This window comes from Hemitrygon akajei, chromosome 8 (assembly GCF_048418815.1).
Source record: "Hemitrygon akajei chromosome 8, sHemAka1.3, whole genome shotgun sequence".
In the NCBI taxonomy this organism is placed as follows: domain Eukaryota; kingdom Metazoa; phylum Chordata; class Chondrichthyes; order Myliobatiformes; family Dasyatidae; genus Hemitrygon; species Hemitrygon akajei.
Window position 1 is genome coordinate 53,165,497 of NC_133131.1, and position 11,005 is coordinate 53,176,501.

At 39.1% G+C, this 11,005-nt stretch overlaps 1 protein-coding gene across 1 annotated transcript in view; it reads left to right on the forward strand.

The window, feature by feature from the left end:
- The window catches only part of LOC140731902 (protein phosphatase PTC7 homolog), a 137,352-nt gene extending 130,108 nt beyond the window's left edge, over positions 1-7,244 (forward strand). The window contains exon 6 of the mRNA XM_073053866.1: positions 1,308-7,244. Within this exon, the coding sequence (XP_072909967.1) occupies positions 1,308-1,366 (59 nt within the window). The 3' untranslated portion in view covers positions 1,367-7,244. The remainder of the gene's footprint in view (positions 1-1,307) is intronic.
- Positions 7,245-11,005: the final 3,761 nt, after the last annotated feature.

An 11,005-nucleotide genomic window follows, 5' to 3' on the forward strand; every position in this document is an offset into this window, starting at 1 on the left:
AAAGGATTCCCAAGTCCCTTTGCATCTGCATTTTGAATTATCTCCCCATCTAAATAATAGTCTGCCCGTTTATTTCTTCCACCAAAGTGCATGACCATACACTTCACCATTGTATTTCATTAGCCACTTCTTTGCCCATTCCCTTAAACTATCCATTTTGTTTCTTTATATCATAAACTGTGGAAAAGCCGATGTTATACAAGTTGCATATGCTTTTCACAAATACACCATTGTCAAGTTTTTTCAGAACTTCCACCTTATCTTCCTCAAAGGAAGTATTTCTTATGGCTTTACATCATGAGAAGTACTTCCTTTATTCAATGAAGTCATTTCTAGGGCAAGATAATGCAGGTTATTAAAAATAAATGCAGAATAACGCAGAGAAACAAGTTGCTTCTTTTAAAAATTGTGCCAACAGCTGATTCTGCTAACAGTGCCAACAAAACAGTGGTGGCAGGTTGATGCAGCAATGCAGGATATTTAAAATTTGGCTTGCAAAAATAATGTCTGAACCAGCAGTGGAACCGGATTACTGATTGCCAGATTCGAGGTGGTCGACCTGTATGCTATTGGAATTGATTTGTCACATTAAAAAGCTTGCTTTGCATACTATTTGTGCAGATCAATTGATTACACAGTGTGTTGAGGTAGAACAAGGGAAATTAGTAACAGAATAGAGATTTAAATGTTCCAGTTACAAAGAAAGTGCAGTGCAGGTAGACAATAAGATGCAAGGTCATAATGAGGTAGATTGTGAGGTTCAGTAGTCTTATAACAGAGAATAAAACTATGTTTGTACATGTTTTAACACTCATTTGGTTGTATGATGTCCTGCAAGAATGAGTTGCCAGCACAAGTGGAACATGCAGCTCGATTTCAATGTTTAAGAGGATTTTGGATGGTATGGTCCTGGTGCAGGTATGGGAGCAGGCAGTTTTAATGGTTCAACATGAACTAACTAGATGGGCCAAAGGGTTTCTGTGCTGTACTATGACTCTAAATGAAGACTGTCCCACAATGTGCTCTGGCGGAAAAGTGACTCCAGATCCAACAATATATTTGTTTATAAATTGCCCTTTGAAATGATTCAGAAAATACTTATTTCCGATGACATTCAAAGTTGACAGCTGGCTTTGCCACTGGTATCCACATCTATGAAGGAAATTAAAAAAATCATCAGAATCATTTTCTAGCTTCCTTTAAACATCATTCAATCAGCTTGTGAGACTAATAATATTCAGGTAACTACCACGATATTATTTACCTCTGTCAATAATTCTGCATTTTGAACATAATTTCTTTTTTAGGTGGCAAACCTGATGACATCACTGTGCTATTATCAGTAGTGACTGAGAGCAAAGAATGAAGAAGAAAGTTTTGCCTCATTGGCCACAAGTGCCCAGCTGACACACCCCAATCTCTGCTGTGAGAATCCCATCTCTGTTGTGGGCATCCTACTGGAGACTGTTCTCAGATGACCAACTTTTAAGGCTATTTTTGAACTATTGGGTGAACAAATTCTAATTAGTTCCAGTCATTTGAAAACAGTTACATTTGTTCTTTACTGCTTTTTGCATCCTATGAAATCCTATGAAATGTGAAAGCTTGTCTCCAAAATCTGTACCCCTTGCATTAACCTCACCCAAACATTTTTTAATCACACAATGGTAATGCCAGTTATTGTCCTTGATGGCAAATGAGTCCTAGAAATCCAGCCTGTTAAAAGATGTGTTCTTTTTAAAAAATATTTTGCACTCTTGAATCACATTAACTCACTAAATAGCATTCGGGAAAAATTCAAGTGGCTTTGTTTTAAATATGGATTGGGATGAGATGCATGATCTAGGGTGCTTATTCTATTTTGCTAATATCCTTTGTTCTGGGTGTACTGGAGTGTTAGTTTTTGGCTCAGTCTCTTTGGGAGAGGAGATGCCTAAGAACAGATCCAGCCTCAGTACAATATAAGATGATGAGTGAAAGCAGTGTGGAGTACAGTTCTAATATGATGAAACATGCACAACTCATTAGATCCTGACAGTGAGCTAAACAGTGCCTAAAAGCCCACCGTACTAGGAAACAGCCTGGGTGTACAGCCATTGTTGTAGTTGCCCACCCCCCATTACTCTTCCCAAATAAGTGTACTATGACAACTTTACCTCTAAGCAATGGATTCTTTAGTCTCTTGAATTGTTTGAGAGCAATCTATATAAATTGCAGTGGGTGAGCCCTCTGCTCATTGGCAATATTGTTAATTGGTTTAAGTTGCAAAAGCCTTATGTGAACAGCCTGGAGAGCAGTGGACAAAGCAGTTGCTTGGACCAGATCCGGAATCAGGAATATTACCAAGACAGAAATGTTCTCCTCGAATTGGTTTGGACAGCATTGATTTGGACAGCAGGCAGTTTGCTGCAAGCCAGTGTCACTCTGCGAAGTGTGCAGCAGCGAGAAGAGATCTTTTGAGTGTGATGCTTGGTTAATGTAATTGTAGAACCGAGCTAGACCAGCATTTGTCTCCAATGGTTAATGGTTAATCATATTCTAAAAATACAAATGATTAGATTTAGTTCCAGATGTTTTCTTTGGAGAGTAGTTGTGAAGGAATTACACTGTTAAAGCTCTTCCTCAGCTGGTTGTTGCCTTGACAATCTTTTTTTAAGGACATAAAATGAGCAGAAGCTGCTTGATGATTTTTGTCACCAACATTTACATTGATGTTGTTATCACAGTTTCAATTTGTTATTGATTCTTCCATCACTGTCAGGTGCTCTCCTGTATCAGGGTAACTGTGCACGTAATGATGGAGTGGGGTTGGTTGGACTGTTTGCTCAGTTCACCTATGAAATGGTCCACTGTGAATGTATGCTGTACTACCTGTTGGACATGGGCCATTCTTTGGCTGTTCACTGGCACCAAGGGTGTTTTTCTCTTGGTCTGTGTTGGTTTACCAGCAACTATACTGAACACAGAGCTTGGAGAAATTAGAATTTAGGGAACATTTTAGAATTATGAAAATTTGCAAAGTATGAGGCAGCCATTAAAAAGCATAAATATAACAGGTGCTGGAAATCTGAAGTGAAGCCAAAAATGCTAGAAGTACTTAACAGGGAAAGTAGCCTTTTAGGGAAAGGAGGGAAGGAAAGAGGGAGCTAATGCCTCATAATGATCTATCACAGAATTTGGAGAAGTTGAAATTTAAATGTTTTAAGGTACAAAGAACGGACAGGGCCAGGTCTGAAATCACAGTCCTGTAGGACAGGTGGAATGTGAGATGCTGTTCTGTGAGCTTCGTTGAACAGTGTGTGATGAAGATAAAAGTGGCAGGTCACTGGGATTCCTGTGCAGACAGAATAAAGGTGCTCTGTAAAGCAATAGTTTCAGTAACTCTTGAATTCGAATACCCTAGATATTTCATCCCTTCATATTTCTCTTGGTTTGTGCAATGCGTTCATTAACACTTCTGATCTTCCCCTCCGTCTATTCCTAATGACTTGTCTTCAGCCAAGGTCTCAGTTTCAACTCTTTAAGTCTCCATCTCAGTGAATTCTGAGCCTGCTGTGAAGCTGAGCTGTAATGCTGCCTCTGCGTCCATTTCTTCGGCCAGGTACCTTCAGACTGGGGGCCTTTTCTGCTATTTCTGGGATTCTTGATCCAACTGAATCTCTCCTCCTGGCCTCTATTTCTTCTAGATCTCTTCATCACTAACTGCTGGCATAATACCCTCTACATGTATTCCTCTAACCTACCTTTCATGCTTCTTGTGCCATATTCTCTGAAGAGAGCCCCTGATTCTGCTGCTGAAGGTGGTGCTTTCATTGTTTGTCTACTTACCAGCTATCCTGCACAACCTGTCTGAGCCATGAAATAGTTTCCCAGACCATTACTGAGCTTATTTTCTTGAAATCCTCCCGCAACAAATTCCAGTTTCATAATTTTCCAATCCCCATTCTATACTTCTACCTCTTTCCCAAGATCCCCAATCAGGGGAAGTGTTCAGCAGCTTATCATATTTATTGGTGTAGGATTGAGCAAAGCTATCCTATTGAAATAAAGCTCTTGCAGAGAAAGAGCTGCAGAGATGGTTTTCAGAAAAAGTTGCACCAAAGAAGTTCATCATTTTGTGGCTTTTCAAGAATTGCAATATATGTACATTATCTTAAAATTGTCACAGGCTGCTGGTGGATGGCTGTCACTTTATGGCTCTGCAAATTGTCTGCAGTCTTAAAGGAGCTAAAGGGTGCAGGTTCGCAGAGTCTCTCAGTGCACATTGGAAGCTAGAGAGCTTGCACAATATTATTTGGTCTTTCATCCTTCCTGAAAAGGCAAAATTTTTATTTACTGTGTTGAATCAATGTGTATTTTTCAACTTTAAACCAGCTTATCTGCACCTCAGCAGCATGTAATATAGAAACCCTGGAAGATACAAGGGAAGCAGTTTTATTTGAAGGCAAGAACCATACAATTAAAGTGATTACTGTTAATATTTTGATCTGGGAATTTAGAACTACAGTTTAGTTCAGTGGGATGAATAAGATGAAAGCTTGAGGGAAAAGTTGGCAGGCTTTTTACGGCACTGGCATTGTGACTATTTCACATATTTCTCTGCAAGATGTAACTTGACTTAAGATTTGATTTTTTTTCCTTCTGAAAAGAGCTGCTGCTGTTGAATTGAGCCATTGATATTGCTGCAGGAATATATCTGTGATTCTCTGTATATAATTTATTTGTTTATGACAGACACATGCACTACCTACATGGATTTATACAGGTGCTTTTCAGGTTTGGTTCTGCTGTAATCTTCAGTTTTAAAAAGAAAAATCTAATTTTTGTTGTTTATTTTTTAGTCTGCAGTGGCAGTTTCTTAAGAGTCAGATATCTTTAGACAATGACGTAAACAGTGCACTTGAAAACTTTAGAACATCTCAATCTTATAGATCTTAAATGTTATAATTGAAGTATGTGATGCCATTCATTTTATTTATATTTTGTAATGTCAGAAACTGTTATAATGTATAGATTAACTATGGGCTCTTGTGTGAAAAAGGATCTAGTGCTCTACGGTTTATATGACGAATAAACCCTTCTCGGGCTTCCAGCCAGGAATAGGTATTTAGATATAACTGATGTTTTGTTGACAAACTCTGCCATCTTCTTCAGATTTGATACCTGGATATGTCTAGTCCAGTGGTACTTATACACCCATAGTCCGTCCCTGCTGATTGATTAGTTCTCATCCAATCAGGCTTCTGCTCTCCTCTTTGATTACAGTGGAATTTCAGTTATTACTTAGAGCAAGACTTTGGTAAAATTCTTTTTCTCTAGTTTTATTTCAATAGCTTCCTTTACCAGGCGGTCCCAAAAGCCATTGGTGCTGCATAGTAGTTCTGTGCCATCAAAGTCCCAAGAAGAGTTTATTCGTATTTAGATCCAATCCATCATTTTCTATAACAGAAAATTTAAAAAATTGTCCTTTTTTTTTATTCCTACTGAACTCTCTAGGAGAAATTGGATAAGAAACAGAACAACATCAGAAATCTGATTAAAAAAAAAATCTGTTCAGTAGCATAAATAATAGAGATGATGGTAATGGGTTATACAACATTTAAACTCAAAAGCTTTATTGAAAAAAATTATCTTGTTCATTTTAATATGAATAAGTATAATCAACTATATCCCCAATATCATTTACTATTGAGTTCCTAAGTCTTTTCATCAACCCCTCTTCTGTACGTCCATCATTTTCTCACACCAACTGTGTGTATGTCTCCCTTACAGTCTTATTGCTGTCTCTCTTCCATTTCTACTGCAATCTTCTTGATCAAATTGCCCTCCTGCCAAGTAACTCCCCTTGCTTCTCCTTTTGTGCCTTTATCTTCCTCGGTTGCCTCGTCCTTTCTTTCTTTCCTTTTACCCATGACCTCTTTTCTGCTATTAGAAATGACAATAGATGCTTATTACATTTTTTCAGTACAAAGCCCAAAATTGTGTGTTTTAGTGCAAGTTACAGTTTTCTCACCCTGGTCATATACTAAATTGAAACTCAGAGCCACTAACCATTTCAGAGCTATGTACTTTCAGTTAATTGAAGGTGATATTTTTATTGCATGTTGGGTTTTCTTACTTTCTGTTGAGATTTTTTAATGCTGTATATCTATGGATGCTGAAAAACTCTGAGCCTTTGCCACTAAGACATCAATAACTCTAGTTAGAATTCATTAATATAAATACCAAAAGGATACAATTGCTCCAGCTTTTATATTTAATTTTCTTTTATTGTGCCAAATTATTTTAATTGAGTGCATGCTGTCGACTGTTGACAGCCATGAACTGCCTGCTTTTGGGACCAAACTATTTCTTTTCTGTACTTTTCTAGCACTTGGTTTTCAGGTTTCCTCATCCAGTGGGAAATTTGAAGAAGTCACATCTGTCACTAGATATGTTGATGTAGATATGGAGATGAATTTGAACTGTATTGACTCTTTGGATGAATAATGAGATGTCTTGTGCTTATCTAGTTTGTGCCTCTAATATCTGTAATAGTGTGTCATTTAAAAGCTATGGAAGTTAAAATGGATTCAGAAGACGGGAAGTTTGTTGTTAAAATGTGCATCTGTGCAAGTCCTGAACACCAGTTGTACTATTGGGAACTACTGTCAAAACTGGTCTGCAACTCTATATTTTTTAAAGAAGGACTGCTTTTGGATAGGAATATTTGAAATATTCTTTTTAAAACAGAGGTAGAATTAGTTGAGTCTTCCAGCAGGCAGGACTCTGAATCGAGGACCAAATAGTGATCAAAAATGTAACCTCCTACTTGATCTTGCAGAATACTTAAAAAGATTTTATAAAGCCAAAGGTTTGCTTAATGGCAGTTTGCAGAGTCATGAACAGCCCTTAAACTGGTGTATCCATGTGAAAAAGATCATATTTGTAAAATATTGTAGTTTCATTCACCAATGTTGGGTTTCTTTGTTCCATATTTCCTTTCTGCAACAAAACCAAACTCTGAAAAGCTCCAGTGGAGTTGTGAACACCTGTTTTTTTTGGGTGCAGTTATCTTTGTGCATAATAACTTATGGGAAGAACTTGTTGAATTACATTTTGTTTGTCTTTATTTGTAATTTGAAAGTCAAGTTAATTTTTCTTTGTATCCAATATTGTAAAAAAATAGGTTTGTTGAAATTGTTGAAGTTTGACATTCATAACTTATAAACTGTAAATCTAATTATAATCTTTATTTATTTAAACATGGTGTGTTTTGCTTTTATCCAAATTAATGTCGTTCAGTGTAAAATTCTACTGCCCAAGTATGAGGAGGGAGTAAAAGGGAACAATCAGGACTTGGCATGTATTGAAATTTACCCTGGGAACACAGGCGTAGGCTATTTAGCCTTCGAGGTTTTTCCATTACTCAGCTAGAATGTACCTATTATTCATGTTGACAGTGTCACGGAGCCAGAGGGCACAGAAACAGCCTACCATGCTCATGACAACCTCTTGTTTTTCTTGAATATATCTCTGCAAATCATAACAACTTAGGTAACAAAAATCAGTTCCTAATTTCAAGTGAATAGTTATTTGCAGTTTGTAGAAGAACCTCTAATCTCCTGTGTACATGTGTCCCAAACTTTACTCCTGAAGGACTTTGGACTAACTTTGGGACTTCAACCACAAGAAGTGTTTAAAAATGAACCACTTGCCCCTTAAATTTCTAAATTCCCCAAGTCCTCATTCATATAAGTACTATGCAAAAGTCTTAGGGACCCTAATTTTTTATATAATTTTGTTTTAGACGTTTATTTTTTGTCTTCTGCATTAGTGTGTCAGTAGAAAAGATGAAGTTTTAGATTTCCAAATATTCATTTTCAAACAAAATTAATGGTACAGAGAAATATTTGTATTTTGTTAAAGTAACAATATGTAAGACCACTTTTCAAATAAAAACTTGATTAATTTGTAAGTATACCGCACAGTGCATGATTAACATAGAAAATAAACAGGATGCCAATCGGTTGAATGAACTAAACCGATTAACTGAAACAGAAACAGCTATAGAAGGAATCAAACTGGGCCAATGACAACCAAAGTAAAAGGTGAGAGTGTGGCAGATGTGATAGTTTAACCTTCAAATAATCAATTCTTACCATAATGCCATAAGATATAGCATCAGAATTAAGCCATTTGGTGAATCAAATCTGCTCCACCATTTCATCATGGCTAATCCATTCTACCTCTCAGCCCCAATCTCCTACCTTCCCCCCTCCCGACTTCCCCATATCCCTTCATACCCTGACCAGTCAAGAATCTGCCTTTCGTATACAGAGACTTGGTCTCCACAGTTGCCTGTGGCAATGAAATCCACAGATTCACCACTCTCTCGCTAAAGAATTCCTCATCATCTCTGTTCTAAAAGGACACCCCTCTATTCTGAGGCTGTGTCCTCTGGTCTTAGAATTTCCCACTATAGATATCATCCGCTCCACATCCACTCAGTCAAGGTCTTTCACCACTCAATGTTTCAATTAGGCCATCCTCATTTCTGAATGGCCCAGAGCCATCAAATGCTCTTTGTATGACAAGCACTTTAATCCTGGAATAATTTTTGTGAACATCCTTTGTTTTAGCACATCATAAAGGGCCCAGAACTGCTCACAATACTCCCAACTGAGGCCTCACCAGTGCTTGAAAAAAGTCTCAACATTACATCCTTGCTTTTATATTTGAAAAGAATGTGAACATGGCATTTGCCTTCCTCACTGCACAGACTCAAATGCACAAATTAACCTTTAGGGAATCCTGCACAAAGACTCCCAAGTCCCTTTGCATCTCAGATTTTTGTATTTTCTCTCCATTTAGAGAATAGTCTACCCTCTCATTTCTTCTACCAAAGTGCATGATCACAAACTTTCATAAATGTTATCATGTGCCTTATGAAACCACATCCTTAGCAATCAACTCCAACATATTCCCAACCACTGAGGTCAGATTAACTGGCCTATAATTTCCTTTCTTCAGCCTCTCTCCCTTCTTGAAGAATGGAGTGACATTTGCAGTTTCCCAGTCTTCTAGAACCATTCCAGAATCTAGTGGTTCTTGAAAGATCATAACTAATGCCTCCACCATCTCTTCAGCCACCTCTTTCAGAACCCTAGGGTGTAGTAGTCCATCTGGTCCAAGTGACCTCTCAGTTACCAAAAAACTTTCTCGCTAGGAATGGTAACTTCACACACTTCATGACCCTGACACCAGGAGCTTCCACCATACTGCTAGTGTCTTCCACAGTAAAGACTAATGCAATAGTTACAGCTGTACACTTGCAGAAGACAAATGCTTATGTGAGAATGCTGTTCTTGGACTACAGGTCAGCAATCATCACCACAGTTCCTTCCAAGGTCAAGAAGCTCAGAGACTTCAGTCTTCACCCTACCCTGTGTAGCTGGATCCTGGACTTTCTGTCAGATCACTGGCAGGTTGTAAGAGTGGGCTCCCTCACCTCTGACTCTCAGGGCTGTGTACTAAGCCCCCTTCTTTACTCTCTGTATACCCATGAATGTGTTGCTACCCACAGCTCCAATCTGTTAATTAACTTTGCTGATGACACTACATTGATTGGCCTAACCTCAAATAATAATGAGGCAGCTTACAGAGAAGAAGTCATCACCCTGACTTAGTGGTGTTAAGAAAACAACCTCTCCCTCAATGTTGCAACAACAAAGGAGCTGACTGTGGACTACAGGAGAAATGAAGACAGACTAGCCCCTATTGACATCAATGGATCTCGGGTTGAGAGAGTGAACAGCTTTAAGTTCCTCAGGGATCACTGGGTGTCTCACGTGGTCTGTACGTACTGGCTGCATGGTGAAAAAGGCACAACAGTGCCTCTTTAACTTCAGACAGTTGAAGAAGTTTGGTATGGGCCCCCAAATCCTAAGAACTTTCTACAGGGGCACAGTTGACAGCATCCTGACTGGCTGCACAACTGCCTGGTTATGGGAACTGTACTTCGCTCAGTCACAGGACTCTGCAGAAAGTGGTGTGGACAGCCCAGCGCATCTGTAGATGTGAACTTTCCGCCATTTAGGACATTTACAATGACAGGTGTGTAAAAAGGGCCCGAAGGATCATTGGAGACCCAAGTTATCCCAACCACAAACTGTTCCAGCTGCTACCATTCGGGATAGGGGGATAGATGGGGCTGAATTTGTCAGGTGTGCTCAAGAAGGATTCCTGACACAGTATGTGGACTGGCCAATGAGAGGAGAGGCCATACTGGATCTAGTTCTGGGTAATGAACCTGGTCATGTGACAGACCTCTTGGTGGGGGAGCATTTTGGTGAGAGTCACCACAACTCCCTTATCTTCAGCATAGCTATGAAAAAGGATAAAAACAGACAAAATGGGAAGTGCTTAACTGGGGAAGCGCTAACTATGAAGGAATGAGGCAGGAACTAGTGAGAGTAAATTGGAAACAGATGTTCAAGCATGAAAGCACAGAAGTAATGTGGAGGAAGTTTAGGGACCACTTGCGCTGGGTTCAGGATAGGTTTGTCCCACTGAGACAAGGGAAAAATGGTAGGAAAAGGGAACCGTGGCTGTCGAAACTCGTGAAGAAACTTGTTGAGGAAAAAGGAAGCATATGTTAGATATAAGAAGCAGGAAGCAGGAGGGGCTCATGAGAAATATAGGGTAGCCAGGAAGGAGCTTAAGAAAGGATTTAGGAGAGCTCGAAGGGGGCATGAGAAGGCCTTGGCATGTAGGGTTAAGGAGAACCCCAAGGTGTTCTATGTGTATGTGAAGAACAGAAGGATGACAAGAATGAAGGTGGGGCCGCTAAAGGATAAAGAGGGCAACATGTGCCTGGAGGCGGAGGAGGTTGGGGAGGTCCTAAATGAATACTTTGCTTCAGTATTCACAATTGAAAAGGATCTTGATCAGGGTGAGGTCGAAATAGAACAGGTCTGTGTGCTGGACAATGTGGAGATTAAGGAAGAAAAAGTGTTGGATCTTC